This window comes from Adiantum capillus-veneris, chromosome 6 (genome assembly GCF_014529385.1).
Source record: "Adiantum capillus-veneris isolate H3 chromosome 6, ASM1452938v2, whole genome shotgun sequence".
NCBI classification, from domain to species: Eukaryota; Viridiplantae; Streptophyta; class Polypodiopsida; order Polypodiales; family Pteridaceae; genus Adiantum; species Adiantum capillus-veneris.
This window is the reverse complement of record NC_140936.1, coordinates 117,632,011-117,653,055: the sequence shown is the minus strand read 5'-3', so window position 1 is coordinate 117,653,055 and position 21,045 is coordinate 117,632,011. Positions and strand designations below refer to the sequence as shown.

At 45.7% G+C, this 21,045-nt stretch overlaps 1 protein-coding gene across 1 annotated transcript in view; it reads left to right on the top strand.

Annotated features, from left to right (window-relative positions):
• The window catches only part of NIAP (Major facilitator superfamily protein), a 47,082-nt gene extending 26,544 nt beyond the window's left edge, over window positions 1-20,538 (top strand). The window contains exons 4-6 of the mRNA XM_086514712.1: window positions 7,851-8,322; window positions 19,708-19,910; window positions 19,992-20,538. Coding sequence (XP_086370838.1) covers window positions 7,851-8,322; window positions 19,708-19,910; window positions 19,992-20,225 — 909 coding nt within the window. The 3' untranslated portion in view covers window positions 20,226-20,538. The remainder of the gene's footprint in view (window positions 1-7,850; window positions 8,323-19,707; window positions 19,911-19,991) is intronic.
• The last annotated feature ends 507 nt before the right edge of the window (window positions 20,539-21,045 follow it).

The window sequence follows — 21,045 nt, the reverse complement described above, 5'->3', positions numbered from 1 at the left end:
CTGTACCGAGACTTGATATTAGATTCACCACATGTAACCTTTTGGTCTCATAGGTCATTTTGGCCTTTTGAAGACGTTAATATTTCATTTCATTTCATCTCTCTCTCTCTCTCTCTCTCTCTCTCTCTCTCTCTCTCTTTGTGGGGAGATCCAAGAGGCCTAGGATGAGGGGATGCTCCCATTGAGGGAGGAGGCTGCAGCAAAGGATCAACTCTATATTGGCTAGACATGGCAGATGCCTTGTGCAGACTCTTACCATGGAGGACATCGACACGATCATCAAGTGACCGATGCAAGCCTTTCGCGGTTTTTGGTACACATATCCACCATTTTGTATCTGTTCTCTGAGATATACACACCCACTTTTTGTATATGTACCTCTCAGGCTCTTGATACACGCCTTTTACAACTCTAGTAGTGTTTCTGTCTAGTTAGTTTCTTTCTTTCTTTTTTACTCAAACTCCGTATCGGATTCACCATGATGTAACTCTCTGGTTTCATAGGTCAATATGGCCTTTAGAAGACGTTAATATAACATTTCATTTCATATTTCTCTCTAGAGCGCGGACTCTCGCTCTAAATATAATTTTCTCTCTAGACAGTTTTTTTGTAATAGGTATGTCATCACCAGATGGTGGCATTCTTGGTTGCTTCTCATGGTTGTATGGCCACAATTACCCTATGTATGCAATTTGATTCCATATTTCCCATTTATTAGCTTTTATGTTGATGTGGTATATTTTTAGCTGATGTGGCACTTCTATTAGGTTTTATTGCCATGTGCATTATTTTGAGGAGGTGGCACTTTCATTAGCCCAAACTCAGCCTTACACTAGGTGCCCCCCCTTAATGAGGACTCCAGGTCAAGTATCGGTAAATAAGTGACTGGCCCCTTATTCTCATTACCGAGTTGTAGGAGCACTCTCTTAGGTTAACGAGTTAATATTCTTGAGTCATTATTTCCCTCTCACATTGTGTGTGTCTCCTCTCTTGTGTGCTCGTCTGTAACGCGAGGGCACCATGTCATAGTTACCTGGAACAAGAACGAGGAACGGGGAACGGGAGGGTCCGGAACGGGACGGGAACGGGGAGGAGGAGAGGGGGCCAGAACGGGAACGGGGACGGAACGGTCGACTAAAGTAAGGCTTGAATTACCTCCATTCAGCTTAGTCCCAAATCAACTCTTAAACAACCCCAAAATTGCCCCCAAATTTTTCCTGAAACTTGCCTTGAAACTGCCTCAAATATGCCCCTCAAACAGGCCCAAATTAGTTCCCAAATGCTTACTTTTTTGCCCCAAATGCCTACTTTTGCTCTTTCCGTCCCGCGTTCCGCCGTTCCGCCTCGTTCCCTCCCGTTCCGGACACCCCGTTCCGGAACGGCGTTCCGTTCCCGACTCCGTTTCGGGAACAGAACTCGTCGGAACGCCGTATCGGAACATTTGGGCTGCATTCCGCCCATTCCCTGTTACACTGCAGCACGTGCCAACGGAAAAGAACAGGTGAGACAAACTTTTAGCACTTAAAATAACACTAAACTGAAAGAGATGCTGTTAGGTGCAGCGGAATGAATGTTTGCGCTTTGCTCAAGATGAGTGCTCCGAACTGTGCTCAAGGTTCCTTTTGTTCTTATGGAAGGGAGAGCCTTCCGTTCTTAATGAGAAAGTGCTGTGATCACAAACAAAGTGAATGGACACTGTGCGTGCAAGTGTATGAGACAGAGATAGAGAGAGAAGAGAGATACGACGCCAGAGACGTAAAACCCTCCTCTGAAGGCCTCACTCTCGTTGGCGAGAATGGTCTACTTATGATTGCACAATCTGGTATAATGGTGATGCATGAGACTGATGCAAGTCTAGGCTATGTCGGCGATGACGATGGTGATGACGAGACCGATCAAGGCTGAAATCTGCAATCTTTCTACTACTGTCCAAAAACGCTAAGGACTGAAATCTGCAAATGTTCTATTTGCTGAATTCTGACTCTATGTCGATGACGATGTCGATTACGACGAGGCGACGACGACGCGCTGAAAACGCAGATGCTGAAATCTGTGTTTTCCGGGCTGAAACTGTAAACCTTGCGGAAACTGACCGTGCGGCGAGGAACTACTGCGGGAAGGTGAGATCTGCGAGGTTCGGGACTTGATTTGCGATGTCTAACTGCTGAAAACTGAAAACGCTGATGGTACTTGACTTCCCGTCGCGATGATCTGCAAAAACGCTGAGGTGGTGCTGCAAATAAAAAACGCTAGGGGCTGAAATTGGTGTTTCTGTCGCCGTGATTCTGCAAATGCAAAAACGCTAGGTTGATCTGCTGTGATCTTGTCCAAAAATGCTAGCCAAAAGCAAAAACGCTAGAAGTCCTTGGGTTTTGCTGAGAAGTTGCCTGTTGAGCAAGGTGCTCCTGTTGCCTCTTCTGCCATTGAGTGCTAACTTGGGTTTGCTTATATACAAACTTAGCAAAATTGCCCTACCTACTTTTGTTTAACAAGTGAAAATACCAAAAATAGGTAAAATAGGCTAAATGCACTGGAAAATTCCCCTGATGGAATCTGATGGATTCTGAAGGGAATACTGATGATCATGCTGTGTGCAATCAGAGGATATGTATCTATGCTAAGTGACTGGGCATGCACGGTCTACGAATAGACTCACAAAAAGTGCCAAATCACTTCTAATCTAGACTGACTGGATTGACTGAACCCTGATCATGCTGTAGCTTGTCCACGGACACATAGGGTTGGATGTGTCACGTGACATCCCCTCCTTTTCAAAGTGACATCCCCTCCTTCTCAAAGTGAGGTACTGGTACCGAACTGTATGGCGTCGAGGGAGATCCCCACTAGTATCCGGAATCCTGGAAGGGACTCTTCGCCGGCCCACTCCGATGTGTGGTCGTGCGGTACTTGAACTTCATAAAGGTCTGCAATGCCTGCTTCTTTGGGCTGCGCCGAAAGCGACACAAAGTCTTGTGTGGCTCTTTCGATGCTTCAACTTCGTCGAGAGTCGTGCTTCTTCCATCTTCAAGAATCTCCATAGCTGAAAATTCCTGAAACCATTTCCAACACAAAACCATGAACATACCCATTCCACGTAAAGTGAGTGGAAAAAATCTTGTCTTCTCTAAAGACTGTGCATGCAATGTAAATGAACCAATAGACGGAATGCCAAACCATTCACCACATACACGCAAACAATGAGATCGAATCTTTCTCTTATGATCTAGAGCAATCAACTGTGGCAATTCACAATGGAAATGCCCATGCTTGGTGCTCATACTTTCATGTGCTCGTTCGGAAACTGTGTCGTGCCAAGAAAGAGACATGGAATGTGACTTCCTTACATATATATTTTTCAGCTTTTCATGAGGAATGTGCATACATTCGTGCTCATCCATGAGAGAAACGTGCTCAACACACAATATGTCATGCCTAGGAAAAGGGATCACATAAAGATGCTGACTAAAATACAGGAAACGGTCACGAATGAAACATTCGAACAATGCGTGCGGAACAATCATGCGAACACATATTACTTCCTGTGAGGGTTCTTTGGACCTAGGCTCGAGAGCCAAGATCGGTTCTTCCTGAGTGATCGAATCATCCTGTGGGGGTTCTTTGGACCTCGACTCGAAAGCCAAGATCGGTTCTTCGTGATTGATCGAATCTACAACGAGGTTAGCTTCGCTAGAAAAAGCATCCACTAACACATCATCCTTGTGAACAATCACATCTTCTTCATGCAAATCATCATGCTTGTGAGAAATCACATCTTGATCATGCAAATCAGCATGCTCATCATTATCATTCAAATCATCATGCTTATCATCATGCAAATCCTGTGTGTCATGCTTTGGAGAAGAAGAGACTGAGAGAGTCTCCGACTCTTGAATCTCTTGCATCTGTGCCGGTACGTGAGAAAAGAGTCGCAAGAACTCTTGCATGCGTCTCTCGCTCTGTTCTTGTCTTGCCTTTCTCTCTGCTTCTCTTTCTACTTTGTCTTGTGTGTCTGCGTTTCATTTCTGCCATTCTTGTTGCATTTCTTGCTTCGCGTTCTAAATTCTGTTTGAGAAACAATTGCTCCAAAGCCTCCATAGGAGTTAGTGCAATCCTTGACGTAGATGTGGAAAGGGGAGGGTCGGAAAAACCTCCTGGTGTGGAAAATTCTTCTTCGCCTCTCTCATGCTCATCACCTCCAAGCGAAGTATCCATTCCGGTTCGAGTGATGACCATTCTGAAGTCGTGGGTTCTTGTGGTCTTGGGTTCTTAAGTTCACGAGGGACTTTGGGTTCTTGCGGGTCTTGAGTTCTTGGGTTCTTGAGGATCTTGAGGTCTTGAGGTTTTCTTTCGCTTGCAAACCGTGTTTGAGAAGGATCTTCTCTTCATCCGAGTGCTACTCTTTTCCGCGGGTGCACCCCTTAGCGGCCTTGCGCTCACACCAAGGTTGCTTTTTCCCACCTCACGTCGATTGGCTAGCCGCTAAGTGCATGGTCCGCTCTCAATGAGTGAAAAAAGACACAAGGGGAGGTTGGACAAGCCCTTCTTTCTTGGGATTCCTGTCACTCTTCAAAAACATGATTAGGAATCGATACGCCCAAGCGAACTTGGGTTCGTGCGACCGCAACAAGCAAAAAAAATTCTTGTGATTCTTGTGGTTCTTTCCTTGAGTGATACAGAACACTGCCAAAGCTCTGATATCAATGTTAGGTGCAGCGGAATGAATGTTTGCGCTTTGCTCAAGATGAGTGCTCCGAACTGTGCTCAAGGTTCTTTTTGTTCTTATGGAAGGGAGAGCCTTCCGTTCTTAATGAGAAAGTGCTATGATCACAAACAAAGTGAATGGACACTGTTCGTGCAAGTGTATGAGACTGAGAGATAGAGAGAGAAGAGAGATACGACACCAGAGACATTGTAAAACCCTCCTCCGAAAGGCCCCACTCTTGTTGGCGAGAATGGTCTACTTATGATTGCACAATCTGGTACAATGGTGATGCAAGTCTAGGCTATGTTGGCGATGACGACGGTGATGACGAGACCGACCTAAGGGCTGAAATCTACAATCTCTCTACCGCTGTCCAAAAACGCTTAGGGCTGAAATCTGCAAATGTTCTATGTGCTGAATTATGACTCTATGTCGATGACGATGTCAATGACGACGATGCGACGACGACGCGCTGAAAACGCAGATGCTGAAATCTGCATTTTCCGGGCTGAAACTGTAAACCTTGCGGAAATTGACCGTGCGGCGAGGAACTGCTGCGGGAAGGTGAGATCTGCGAGGTTCGGGACTTGATTTGCGATGTCTAACTGTTGAAAACTGAAAACGCTGATGGTACTTGACTTTCTGTCCCGATGATCTGCAAAAACGCTGAGGTGGTGCTACAAATACAAAACTCTAGGGGCTGAAATTGGTGTTTCTGTCGCCGTGATTCTGCAAATTCAAAAACGCTACGCTGATCTGTTGTGGTCTTGTCCAAAAACGCTAGCCAAGCTATTGTGAAGCAAAAGCGCTAGAAGTCCTTGGATCTGCTGAGAAGTTGCCTGTTGAGCAAGGTGCTCCTGCTGCCTCTTCTACCATTGAGTGCTAACTTGGGTTTGCTTATATACAAACTTAGCAAAATTGCCCTACCTACTTTTGTTGGAAAGTCACTTAAATTAATAAGTGAAAAATAACAAAAATAGGTAAAATAGGCTAAATGCACTGGAAAATTCCCTTGATGGAATCTGATGGATTCTGAAGGGAATACTGATGATCATGCTGTGTGCAACCAGAGGATATGCATCTATGGATTCTATGCTAAGTGACTGGGCATGCACGGTCTACGAATAGACTCACAAAAAGTGCTAGATCACTTCTAATCTAGACTGACTAGACTGACTGAACCCTGATCATGCTGTAGCTTGTCCACGGACACATAGGGTTGGATGTGTCACGTGACAGATGCTCGACACGCGAGACACGAAGTGGCGGAGTTCCACCCCAAGAGAGCATTGGCCCCAAACCCTCGCACCCCTTTCGGTATTTTTTTATATTGCTTGAACTCAACACAATGGCAGTACTCTGTCCTCCACACTTCCACGTGGAAAACGTGCAAGAGAATGAGCCCATGGCACAGATCTAAAGGCCCTAGGCATGAAAAGCGATAAGTCTAAAAGCATCTGGTTTCAAAAGCATCCGACCCAAAAGCGGCCAGCGTAATTTCTGTACAGCTGCCACGTCAGCAACCCAACGCAAATCACGGACTGTCTGTACACTTGCCACGTCATCTACTGCAACACAAGACGCGGACTGTCGTACAGCCTGCCATGTGGCATGTCAGTGCGATTCGCGGGGGGCAGTCCGTACAGCCAGGCCACATCATTTTCTGTCCACGCAAGGATTTTTGTGTGTAGGGCCCCATCAGACGAGGTCCCATAAGTTGGTGGGAACTCTTCTTTAAAGTTAGGCCACTCGGCAAGTCTTTGCAAGCTGGTCAAACTTCTTCTGCTGCTTCTACTGTTTCTTCTTGTAGGGTTTAGGCCCCTCGGCCAGGATTTGCAGGTCGGCTAGGGTTGGGTCTCGGAAATCCCAACCCACTGGGTCTTTAGTGGCTTGACACGTCAGCAGTTTGTGACATCGTCTCTTCATTTTCTTCATGGTATCAGAGCAAAAAGGCCAAGGAACTCTTGGATTTCAGTGCGATAACTTATTTTAATTTGCTGCTTTTTTGCATCGACCCTCAGTTTAAAGAGATTCTATCACAGAAAACCTTGTTTTCTGCTGCCAATCTTGAGGGATTTCACCTCTATTATTCTGTCAACCCTCTTCTTTGGAGCTGCTTATGGTAGAGACTAGGTGCCCCAAATCTCCGTACCGTAATGAAGAGTTGCTGTAACCAGCATATCAATCGACGATGGATTTGTGCATGGTTCTTGGAGAGTTGAAAGTTTTCATGTAGGAGAATGGTCACTTCTAAAATATGAGTATTGATTTTTGCAAATCTATGGAAATAGGTTGTGCTAATTCATGCAGTGGATACATGGAAGCCTTCTCTCTTGGCACTTATTTCATTATCCTAACTGACCATCACATAATATCCGCTCAGCCCTTATCTTGGGCTGACCTCTACATCCCTCTCCTTGAGTGCATATTAATGGTCGTGTGTACGGTGTATGCCAAATAAATTTCTCAACCACCAATATATTAGGGCATCTATACTTTCAAACCTCAAGATGATCTCTTATCATGTGAATTCAGGTGATTGTAGACAAGGGGGATAGGGAGCACAGGAGTTTTGCTATGTGCAGGCAAGTGGGTGGGGCGATTGGAGAAGGCACGGATTGGGGCAGAGTTGAGACAACCAACAGAGATGTGAGCATGATGATTTTTGTTGGGTTGGCCTGGGAAAAAGAAGGGGGGGGTAAGGGTGGGATGGCAAGGTGGTTTGCACTCATGCCTTGTCTGAGTGAGGGGTTTATAGTTGTGCATCAATTAGTTCAACATCATAAGTCTTTAACAGTGAGCTGCTGTTCAAATGCATTAATCATTACCACAACTAGCTCCAATCACATCATGTGCAATGACTTCACTTTACATCTGTAAAACTCCATGCGAAAAAAAAACTGACTTGCGATGAGAGGTGAAAGGGAGAGAGAAAGAAAAGATAACTTAGCAATCACAATGATACCTGTGTGAATGACTGGTTTCAGCCATGCAGACAAATTTTAGTTTTGCTACTACTCAAGGTGACATTGCTTGCGAATTGTGAATGCTACAATTGAATTTTTGAAATGTATTTTGGTACGTGGCCTTTTAATTGCCTTTAAGCAATTATCAATGCTGCTAAGTATTAAAAGACATTGTAATGCAGACTATAATGCCGTCATTAGGCTGGAGATGGCTTCTGGGGCTTTCGTCTGCACCTCTTCTGGTGTTACTTGTTTTTTACCCACTTGTTCCTGAATCACCAAGATACCTCATGGCAAAAAACAAGGCAGATGAGGCTTTAGATGTTCTTAGATGGATGGCTCGTGTCAATAAAAAAGCACTGCCTGTTGGACAACTTGATCAAGAAAGTGCTGTTGCTGTACATGATCATGGAAAAGGGGATTTATTCAATGAAGCAGTGCGCCTGGTCAAGGCTCTTTTCTCACCATCCATGATCAGATCAACTCTTTTACTCTGGCTTGTTTTCTTTGCCAACGCTTTCACCTATTATGGATTGGTTCTGTTGACCACACAATTGAGTGACCCAGCATCAAGTTGTGGCTCAGCTGTCAATGCTGCCCAGACTGTAGGGTCCTCTGATTTATACAAGGGTGCACTGGTGACAAGCTTTGCAGGTAATACTTATAATGAGCTATAATTACTTGAATCGACTGTAAGATTTTCTCTCATCAGAAAGCTGATAATGATAAGACTGCAAAGAATCTACCAGTTGGCATTACCTTAATGCTGTTTAAAAAGATGCTCTTTGATAAGAGCTGATAAAAGCCTCCATCGGGTAATGGGGATCAAGTACTGATGATTTATCATGTGCATAACCAAGCTAGTTTTTCTTAGTATGGTGTTTGCTGTTGAAGAAGTGTCTCCGTACATTGAGAAACTGAGGCATTGAATTGGATTTGTTTAGGTGAGTAGTTGTGCACAATATTGTAAAAAGAAAATCTGTAAGAATAATTTTTCCTTCATCCAGCCCTAGATATTTTAAAAGAGTACTCTTCTGAATGAAAAAATGTTACATAGGGGAGCTAGATTGCTCCTGCACAAGACAGAGATGGTGGCCCTGAACCGCCACTGTAAGCACCACCGCAGGTATTTCTTTATTCTGCAACAGTCAGATACAAGAGCTGTTGATGGTTACAAATTGAGATGACTCAACCTTGCCAGTGACCTATCCGCCTGATGATTGATGCAAAATAGGCCCCTGAGCCCTTCTTTCAAATGCTCTTCATGGTTGCAGCCAGGGGGAAAAAAGGTTTAATCAGGCTAAAGGCTAGGTGTGCTGGTAAAAGCAGATGTCAAAGCCAGGGTTTATAGATAAGTAGTTAAAGTGGAAACATCAGTCTGCTGATAACGATTGCATCCATTTACGTAGCTAAGCATTTTATTCAGTTTTTGTTCCTGGATGAATCTACTGTAAAATCTTGGACCAGTATGTGATGGCTAGTAAATGCACCAAAGTCGAGCGTAGAATGTTGGGACACATTTGAATCTCGATTTTTTCATGCTCTATGGTGTACGGAGCATGTCTCCATGGTGTAGCGTCCACTGATTTTCTGTGCTATGTCTGTTTGACACATGTAATCGAGAGAGGTTTTGGGGGGTGGGGTGGGCGAGGGGTGTTATGGGGATATGACCAAGTGCCAATGTGACGACCCTGTATGGAGGGTAAGGATGGCAGAACGTGGCAGAACCATACGGATCAGTGCTGATATGGCAGGCCGCAAGCGCAGAATTCTACATAGATGCTTTTGAAAGGGCTCCACATGGGCTAGAGTCCATAAGTTCCTTGTTAGCATTTGCTCTAGTGGTTTCTTTTGGCAACTAGGGGCTATAAGTAAGTGACCTATGTGCCAGTTTTATATAGATTTAGTGAGTAGGCTCACAAATACAGCTAGGGGCGCCTGTTCTTATGCAGTGTTGTTCTTTCAATTGTTCCCCTCTCTCTCTCTCTCTCTCTCTCTCTCTCTCTCTCTCTCTCTCTCTCTCGGTCTCATAGGTCATTATGGCCTTTTGAAGACGTTAATATAACATTTCATTTCATTTCTCGCGTAGCCTGCAGCACACCCCCCCTCCTTTCGCGCGTAACCTGCAGCCCCCTCCCCATCAAATAATCTGCAGGCAGAGCGCTCCACTGCCCAGCAATCCCCCCCCTCCCCCCCCCCCCCCCCCCCGCAGGTGCAGGTTTTTGAGAAAACAGAGTTTGAAAATGGTTTTTTCTTTCAGCCCTGCAGAAAAACAGAAATTGCAAGCAGAATTTACAGAAAATTTGAAAATGCAAAAATTCAGAAATTGCAGAATTTACAGAAACTGCAGAATTGGCAGTTGCAGAAAGCGGGACTTTGTCTTGACTTGCAGAAATTGCAGGAAGTGCAAATGTATGCCCGTGTATGCTTAAAGTGTGAGAACATGCATGCATAATGTGGTGCTTGTAGTGTGGTCTCCTACTACCGTCGCAAATTTCCCTCTTGTTTTTTACAGCGACCAAGCATGAGGAAACACAATGATAAGCTTGACCCCTTAGAGGATGTAGTTCAAAAGTGCAAAGAAGAAATGACCGAAACCATTAACAAGATCAACCGCAACTTATTGGGCACAATAAAAATGCTTGACGAATGCGTGTTGGCCCAAGAAAGCAAGATAACTATACTGGGAGATCGTGTGACGGCCCAAGACGAAGAGATTGCGTCACTCAAGAGGGAGCTCGTTGAGGCATGATCACGAAATAGACTTGAAGAAGGAGAATTACAACCTTTAGTAATAGAAGAGCTCAACACGATCAAAGAGCTAGTGCGAGCCATCAAAGAGGGGGAAGAGCAACACAAAGAAATAATGACCTCTTGGGTGGACGTTATTACAAAGACTCAACAGAAGGCAGATGAGGCCGAGAAATGGATTGAGGTTGCCAAGAAAGGGAAAAGCAAGGAAACAACGTCCACACCCATCATAATTAACCTGACACTAGAAGAGGAGCAAAGAAGGCGTGTGCGCTCTCTACATGTGAGAATTTGTGGCCTTCAAGACAAAGATAATGTGGACGAAGAGGTAAAAGAACTCATGGCTTTGATGGGGGTTCATGAGCCGATGCACTCAAGAGCTTGGAGAGTGGGCAACAAGAAAAATGGGAGCAAGAGGGAAACCTCAAAAGAAAGGGCACTCATCCTTCGTTTTTCCTCCATGGAAGCGAAGGACTTTTTGATCAAGAGACCAACTCTTAAGAAAACGGGCATTTTTCTCGGGGATGATCTTACCCTCTCACAGATCGCTCATATGCGGGAGGTAATGCCAGAGATTAGTGCGGCAAGGGAAAAAGGTAAGATTGCTTTTTATCGAGATGGAAGAGTGGTGATATTGGAGCCACGCTTCACATGACAGTGTGAGACCTATGGGACAACACTCAAAGTTGCTACGTGGAATTGTAATGGATCTATGCGTCTTGATGTGGGTGCTTTTGAGGAAAGTTTTAGTGGGAGAGACATCATCTTCTACTCTGAGACACATCAGTCCCCTGGGCAGTCTTTGCCTCACATTAGTGGATACAGATGGGAGACTTAGGAGACACGATCAGAGCACAGAGGGCGGGGCTCAGAAGGAGTGGCAGTGTTATTCAAGGAGGAGTTGCAGCCATTGATACATATAGCTCGCAGGGATGAGCAAGCTAGGTACATGTGGGTGAGATTGAGAGGAGAGACCGACAGATATCTTTATGTTGCTATTTGCTACTTTCCCCTGAGTACGTTAGTGTATGCACCACCCGGAGGACAGTTCCCCTTTTCTCTTTTGGATGATGACATCTGGGAGTTCTCTAGAGATGGTGACATCATCATTCTAGGGGACTTCAATGCTAGGACTGCCCATCATCAGACAATTTTTTATGATACTTCAGAGGAGATGTTGAGAGAGCTAGGTGTTGCAGAGACAGGCCTATCCAGACTATCACAGGATGGGGAACATACTGAGTATGGACGACACTTGATAGATATGGGGAGTGCACATGGATTGGTCATCTTGAATGGCCTACAAAGATTTCCTGATGCGGGGGGTTTTACATGCTCTCCACACAGACATGGAGGCAGCACAATGGATTATGTCATGGCACAGCCGAGTCTCATCTCTAGTCTCCAAGATCTCATGGTTGGACCCAAACCTGTTAGTGTGGGAGTGGATCATGCTCTTGTGTCGTTGATCATCTCTTTCTAGTTTAGTGTAGCACACAGGCCACAGGCAGCAGTTCCCTACTCGCTACACCTTCACGCGGGAGACAGACTGTGTATACATAGATGGGATCTATAGACACCTGTGTACAGAAGAACCAGGGCGACCTTTGGAGGAGCTTACTACTATACTGACACAGACATTACATGATGCAGCAGCAGAGGCATACCCACACACCCAGCCTGAGCAGAGACGCCGTTCTGGGAGGATACCCCAAAACAGCTAGTATGATGAGGAATGCCGCGAGACTAGAGCTAGACTTTAGATTGAGGTGCTTTTGGGAGACATCACTCACAGACAGTCACAAATTGACTTCCTGTGCCTAGTGTGGCGGAAGAAGAGGGCATTTTTGGTTCGCCTAGAGCAGGACCTATACTAGCTATTCTTGAGTCAGGACTCACGTGAGGCATGGTGGCTCTCGCACGAGCATCCCCCCCCCCGCCATTACCTCTACAGAGGCCTGGGGCCAGTACGTGTCATCTCTGTACAGAGCTCCTGGACACCCGCCCCTTCCCGACCCCCCCCCCCCCCCCCCGATCCATGCCCCCACACATGTGGTTTTTTCACCTTGAGATGGTGAGGACGGCCATTGACAGGATGAGGACTGGGAGAGCATATGATCATGATGGCTTAGTGGCTGAGCACTTCATGCATGCCAGAGATCTACTAGCAGAGCTTCTAGCGGTTATGTTTAACCGTGCCATGTGTGAGGGCTTGCTTGATACTTGGAGCCTATCTACTATTGTACCTATCTTCAAGTCAAGAGACCCTATGGAGCGTGGGAATTATCGCACTATCATGATCGGACACACATTGGCATGGTTGTACGCATCCATTCTTGAGCAGCAACTGAGCAGATGGGCAGAGAGAGAGAGGATACATGCAGCAGGGCAGGCAGGGTTCAGGAGAGGTTTTTCTTCTCTTGACCATATCTTGACACTCAGAGCCATCATTGAGGGTGGATCACATGGGAGACGGATCTATTGTAGCTCTGTGGACTTCTGCAAAGCATTTGACACCGTACCCAGAGCTAGATTGATGCGCAGATTACAGGAGATGGGAGTACCCACAGAGCTTATTTGGGGGGTCATGGCATTATGCAGGTCAGTAGTAGGGCATGTACGCACCTTAGAGGGCCTATCTACAGTGGTTCACTCCACTATTGGGGTGAAGCAGGGTTGCCCGCTCTCTTCTACTCTATTTGGTATGTATGTGTGAGGTTTCTGACTACATTGAGAGAGATAGTGATAGAGGTGCACAGCTGGTAGGGACATGGATTCCACTATTGTTATATGTTGATGATATTGTGTTGATCTCCGACTCTCCGGAGGGGATGCAACGTCACTTGGATGCTTTGCGTAGGTTCGCCCATGAAAGTGGTTTGTCTGTCAACCTTGGTAAAACCAAGGTCATGGTATTTAATACCACCCCACAGTGGATCAGGAGGTCAGCGCCTGCATTCACATACGGCCAGGAGACAGTGGAGTATACATATGCTTACACTTACCTTGGAGTGGTTTTCAATGGACCAACATTTTCATTGAGGAGAGCAGCAGAGACTAGACTGACCACAGCCCATGCAACATTGGGTTGATTGGAGAGGATGTGTTCACATGTTCAGTTTTAGGAACCTCGGACGAAGCTCTTTCTCTTTGACAGTTTGGTGGCTTCTGCATTGCTCTATGGAGCTGACATTTGGGGACCTTCATTGGACCATCACGGGAGGACATGTTGCACTGATGGATGGGGGGACATGGAGAAGACACTAGTCTCTATGATCTCGCGGCTCATCAGAGCCAAGGCTTCAATACCACGTGCCATCATCCGGGCAGAGCTAGCTGCCCCCCCACTAGTGGTGGAGGCGCTCACCAGATCTGTCTCCTTCATACACCGCATGTGGGAACTTCTTAGAGACAGATATGCACGCCTTGCACTTGAGTCCTCTTGACAGTTAGCCATGCAGGGAGATACAACATGCTGGTATGGGGAGATGACATCATGGTTTCAGGCACATGGGTTCAGCATAGACAGACTACCTCCCTTCCAGTACTCACTGGCTGCACCCTCTGTGACTTTTACACAGTTCGAGATCACCAGGCTCATCCGCCAGGACCTGACTCAGCTAGGAGGACATGGATACAGCCAGCACAGGAGCTGGGCACGAAGATGGCTTTCTATAGAGAGCATCTTCTCCAGCTTACGAAGGACGGTTTTGTGACGAGGCCCAGATACATGGACACCCACTTGTCTCATGCAATACAATGTGCTATTGGCTAGATACGCACATCTTCACACCAGCTGCGGATTGAGACTGGGAGATACAGCGGAGTACTAGCAGAGGCCAAGATATGCCCCCTGTGCGACACTGAGCCTGAGACAGAGTTGCACTACACATGCCACTGCCCCGTCTACTACGAGATACGAGGCCGCTTCCATTGCTTGTTCAGAGAGGGCTTTGGACCACTCTCCAGAGTCATGCAGTACGAGGATCAGAGATGCATGGGCTTGTTTTTGCTCGAGCTGCGCAGACACAGAGAGAGCTTGATGAGAGGAGAGGCTAGCCACTCTCAAAGACAGACCACAGACTTCTTTAGAGCTGCCACTGGACACCCGGAGGAGCTACTACCACAGCGGAGCACGTCGCCTCACACCAGAGGCACATTGATCGACCGAGCGACCGAGCTGGGGAGATCCAGACGCCCACGACTGCGGAGGACTACACAGCATCGATGGAGGCTGCATCAAAGGATTTGGATCACTTTTGCCCGACACGGACGATGCTCGGTCAGGCTATTGACCATGGAGGAGATTGATGAGATCTGCCAGCGACCGATGCTGGATCTTTTGTGATTTAGCTATCCCACCTAGCTGCTTAGCTCACACCTAGCAATTTGGGATTCCATAGTATTTTATTTTGTCTTTTTGTTACTCTGACTTTGTATTAGATCCATCACATTGTAACTCAGATCCATCACATTGTAACTTTCTGGTCTCATAGGTCACTTTGGCCTTTTGAAGACGTTAATATAACATTTCATTTCATTTCTCTCTCAGCCCACCCCTTGCGCTCCCTCATATCTCCCCCCCCCCCCCCCCCCCCCCCCCCGATGCAGAAATTCAGTCCTGCAGAAACTCAGAAATGCAGCAGTGCAAAAATTCAGATTTCCCCCTGTCGCACTCCTCAGCCCCTCTCCCCCTGCAAAAATTCAGATAATTCAGAGACTCAGAAAGTCAGTAGTCCAGATATTGTTAGATTTTTCAGAAGTTTCAGAATTCTCAAAACTGCAGAGACCGAAGATAGGTGTGGAATAAACATGTATGCGTGATGTGGGAACACCTATTGGTTTAGAATTACAGAGATGTAAACAAATGTGGAATAAATATGTATGCATAATGTGGAAACACCTATTTACATAGTGTGGTTTTCTCTATCCCTCAAGGATTTTCTCTCTTTCTCCCTCTACCTCTCCGTCTCCTATTGCAGTTCTCAAACATGAAGAAGCAAATTGACAAGGGGGACTCTCTGGAGTATGCCATAAAAAATGCAAGGAACAAATGTGTGAGACCATCAACAAGATTAATTGCAACCTCCTAGGCACAATAAAGACACTTGAAGAACACGTGTCAGCTCAGAAAAGCAAGATAAACACACTTAAACATTGTGTGACGGCCCAAGATGAGGAGATTGTGTTACTCAAGAAGGAGCTTGGAGAAGTGCGATCACGAAACACGCTTGAAGAGGGAGAACTTCAACCCTTAGTAATTGAAGAACTCAACACGATTAAAGAGCAAGTACAGGCCATCAAAGTGGGGGAGGAGCAACACAAAGAAATGACGATTTCCTCGGTGGAAAGACTCAACAGAAAGGGGACGAGGCCAAAAAATGGATCAATATTGCCAAGAAAGGAAAAGGCAAGGAAATGACATCCACATCCACCATTATTAACTTGAAACTAGAAAGGGAGCACAGGAGACAGGTGCGTGCCTTATATGTGAGAATTTGTGGCCTCAAAGACAAAGATAATGTGGATGAAGAGGTAAAAGAACTCATGACTATGATGGGGGTTAATGAGCCGACGCATACAAGAGCGTGGAGGGTGGGCAATAAGAAAAAATGGAAGCAACGAGGAAACCTTGAAGGGAGGGCACTTATGCTTTGTTGCCATCCATGGAAGCGAAGGACTTTTTGAAGAAGCGACCAACTCTTAAGAAGACGGGCATCTTTCTTGGAGATGACCTCACGCTCTCGCAGATTGCTCATATGCAAGAGGTAATGCGGGATATTAGAGCGGCAAGGGAAAAAGGTAAGATTGCTTTTTACCGAGATGCAAGGGTGGTGATATTGGAGTGATGCTCTGCATGACGGTGCGAGACCTGTGGGACCACACTAAAGATGGCCGCATGGAATTGTGAAGGGTCACTTTGTCTTGATGTAGGGACATTTGAGGAGAGCTATATGGGGAGAGACATCGTCTTTTACTGAGAGGCACACGAGGCCTTGGGACAGCTTATGCCACATGTGATTGGATATAGGTGGGAGAGAGCTTGTCAAGCAGAGACGAGATCAAAGCACAGGGGTAGAGGGTCGAGGGGAGTAGGAGTCCTATTCGTAGAGGGTTGCAGCCGCTTGTGCACATTGTTCGGAGAGATGATCAGGCCAAATATATGTGGGTGAGATTGAGAGCTCAGACGGGCAGATTCTTGTACATTGCTATATGTTACTTTGCCCCCAGCACATGAGTGTATGCCGCACCTAGAGGATAGTCCCCTTTCTCTGCATTAGACGAGGACATATGAGAGTTTTCCAGAGATGGTGACATCATTCTCTTGGGGGACCTTAATGCCTGCACAAGAAATCATCATACAATTTTTTATGACACCTCAGATGAGATATTGAGAGAGCTAGATACCTGTGATATGGAGCTTGGCAAATGCTCACAGGATGAAGAGTACACTAAATATAGGAGATATTTGATGGAAATGGGGCCTCACATGGATTGGCCATACTTAATGGCCTACAACAATTTCTTGCAACAGCTGGGTTGTTCCACATAGGCATGGTGCCAACAGATTGGACTATATCATGGCAGAATTGAGCTGCATCCCCTACATTAAGTATTTAACAATAGGACCTAGACCAGTGGGTGTAGCAGTGGATCATGCTCTTTTGACACTTTCAGTCTCCTTCTAGTCGTATTAACCACACGTCAAGGAGGACATATACTTGTTATACATTTACACGAGGGATTGACTCTGTCCATGCAGATATGAACAACAGCTAGGCATGGACTTTCAGTGGAGGAGCTCACCACTTTACTGACTGAGACATCGCATGATGTAGCAGCAGAGGCATACCCACACACTCAGCCTGTTCAGAGACTTTGGCTTGGGAGTATGCCTCGGAACAATTGATAAGGTGTCATCGATCATAGATAGTCTCAGATAGCCTTCTAACGCCGTGTGCGACGAAAGAAGCGAGCGTTCCTAGCTCAGATGGAGCGAGACTTATACCAATTGTTCTTGAGCAGAGACTCATGAGAGCCATGGTGTCTCTTTCATGAGCCTTCCCTAGTGATTACTTCCCCCGATGTATGGGGTCAGGTCAGTATACAACATCCTTATGTACGGTCCCTCGATAGACACCCCTTCCAAATCCTCGTGAGCCATGCCCATCTACAAGTACCTTCTTTACCATTGAGATGGTAAAGACGGCCATTGACAGGATGAGGACAAGGAGGGCACATGATCGTGATGGTCTATTAGTAGAGCACTTTATACATGCTACAGATATGTTGACAGAGGTTCTTGCAGTCCTATTCAATCGTGTCATATGTGAGGGTCTGCCTGAGACTTGGAGGCTGTCTGCTATTGTGCCTATCTTCAAGGCAGGTGATGCCACAGAGCCTGGAAACTACCATACTATTATGATTAGACACACATTGGTGTGGTTGTATGCATCTATCCTTGAGCAGCAGTTGAGCAGATGAGCAGAGAGTGAGGGCGTACGAGCAACGGGGCAACGGTTTCAGGAGAGGCTTCTCCACTCTTGACCATGTTCTGACACTCAGAGCCAGATACGTGTGAGTGAGATTGAGAGTTGAGACGGACATATTCTCGTACATTGCTATATGTTACTTTGCCCGCAGCACATCAATGCATACCGCATGGCTCTTCTTTTGGATTGCTCCTTAAATGTCCAACCTTGTGGCGGCAACTCGTCAGGTCTACTTTGGAAAGGCACTGTGCCTCTTGTAGACGCTCCAAAAAGGAATGATCATGTGAGGTCTTGGCTTTCGGAATTTGACCATCCTTGTCCTCAGTGCGGTGAAATCCACACAAAAATGGAATGAGTTTGGTTTCTTACAAACAAAGAGAACTGATAACCCAAAAGAACGTACCTTGGGAGGGCAAAGCCTCCTAAACAAGAATTCACCTGGTTTTGGCTTCTCTTTATCCGGTTTATGAGAGAAAATTTTACCTGCGTATTCCGCGTCATGCAATTGGTCAGAGACAATGTCCCATAGGTCGATGGGGATGGTGTGTAGGGGAATGATGATCTTGGGAAAGCACAATGGGTCTCCAGGGTTATCAGCTCGAGAAGAGACAACTGTAGAGAGATGCTCAAGAATTTTAAGTCGTAATTAGATGGGGTTTCTGAGGCAAGCATTTCAGGATACCCCTCTCTGCCAGAAGTTGCACTCCAAAGAAAGATGTCAAAAAGCATGTAACTTCGAGCAAAAAAATTCTTGAAAGCTTGCAAAATCCTTGGAGTGTGCGGCTTGGTAGCTATAGACTTTCACCACTACATGGCACTGCCTTTGAGAAAAACGATGGCTTGAAAAAAAAATTAAATCCTTCTCGTGCAAGTGATCTTGAATTCCTTATGGCCCCTGTAAGACAGAGCGATAAAGACGGGAGCTTGCCCAATGCACGATTGAGTAAGGGTGGGAGTAATTAATAAATCCGGGGTCGGGGCACCAAAATTCTTTGATAAAATTCTCGGTAAAACTTGGAAGCGCCAACTTGCTTTGTCTGCTCTTTGGTAGGATCAATATACTTTCTAGAAAGCACACGCCTGTAGCTACACGCCTGTAGCTTTGACACCACTGTAACGGGGACGGGCACCATGTGCCAACGAAAAAGAAGAACAGATTGAACAACTTTAAGCACTTTAAATAACACTGAACTAAAAGAGATGCACGACACGAGACGGGGAGTGGCGGAGTTCCACCCCAAGAGAGCACTGGCTCCAAACCTTGGTGCCCCTTTCGGTATTTCTTTATATTGCATGTACTTCTTCCTCTGCACCTTCACGCGGAAGCATGTCCGAGAATGAGCCCTTGGCTCATATTTAAAGGCCCTTGGCCCTTCAAAAGCAATTTATATGAAAAGCATGAACTCTAAAAGCATGTGGTACTTTTGTTATGTGCAAAGTTTTGAGTCTACATCTATTATAGTGCTGGATGGAGGACGCCAGTTTGATTATGCTTCAAACTCTTGCTCAGTATGTTTTTCTTGATGAATGGCATGCATGCTTGAAGCCAAAACCTGCATATGTAGCTTACTGGTTTGCAGAAATACCTCCGGAATGTGGTTCATCATTTCCTCTTTAGAAATCCTGTTTCAAGTTGGCAAAGGCCTGCTGTTAAATAGGTGGGCATGTTTTTCCTGTTAGCTTTGCATGAAGCATGATGTGGGTTAGTTTCTACTTTGTTGTCAACATCGGCTAACCATACCACTAATTTTGTGTTGTCCGTACCTTGCTAAAATACTGTTTTTTGTGATTTCAGAGCTCCCAGGGCTACTTGTCTCTGCAGCTATTGTTGACCGTTTTGGTCGGAAAAAGTCCATGTCTGCATTGTTCCTTGTTTGTGGAGCTGTTTTGGCTCCTCTCATTCAGCCACTGGCTAGCACCACAACCACCTTTCTTCTTTTCATGGGACGTGCATGCATAACAGGAACCTTTACAATTGTGTATATTTATGCACCAGAGGTATGCAGAGAATTCTCTTTTGGTTGGAATGATGCAAGTAGTGGTGCTTATATATTTCAAGGTAAGTTGTATTACTTGCAGGTTTATCCAACTGAATTAAGAGCAACGGGTCTTGGGGTTGCGAACTCATTTGCAAGAATTGGGGGCGTTCTGTGCCCCTTGGTTGCAGTGGAGCTCGTCAAAAATTGCGAGCTGGCACTCGCCGTCGCTCTGTTTGTTGCTGTACCACTTCTAGGTGCAGTAGCTGTTGCCTTCCTACCGATAGAGACGAGCGGGAGGCTTCTGACGGATACAGTCGAAGAAACGAAGCTTTGAGCAATGCTAAATTATGCATTGTGGCTGTATGCCTACACCAGGAAGCTTCTAATTTATCTTTAAAGCAGGGAAGCTTCTAGTTCATGTACATAAACATCATTTCCGGGATTGCCATCACATACACGTCAACCATGTTCATCTTCTTTCTTACAAATACCAATGATTCTTTCTCGGTGTATTTAAAGTCGGAACATGAGCAATGACACATGGCAATGGTTGATATGTATATTCAGGCTGCCTGTGCTTCAAACATTCTTCGTCATGAGTAAGCACCTGTTAATTGAACATTTGGCATGAAGCCATTTCGATGGGATTAGTTTTAGCAAATGCCTAATCTGGTCGGCATTCTTTCTTTTATGAGGTAATGATGCTACTCGCATCTTTTTCTAGGAGTGCTTGTGCCTATAGCTGTGCTTTTTTGTTGATTGTTATGTTCATTAGGGTGACCAATGTCATGGTAATCTGCCCCAAGGGTTCAATGTTTCTGGAGGACATTGATACTTTTATCAAAAGAGAAGATTTTCAACTACTCGACAAAGGTGCATGAGCGTGCCATCGACTGGGGCCTGCTGGGCCCAAAACCGTAACAGTGATTGTTGTGACGAACGACGCCTCCAAGCCTTCAATTCAAATGAGTCCCAATTCCAAGTACCATGATGTTACTAGGAACTCTCTTAAATTGTACGCCTCATCCTCTCAGCAACTCAATTTTGAGCAGGTGTATGAGGAGCAGTAAGCTCTCTTTATGCTTTCATTGACCATCTAGAGGTGTGAGGAGCAGGAAGCTCTCTTTATGCTCTTTATGCGATGTGTAACATTA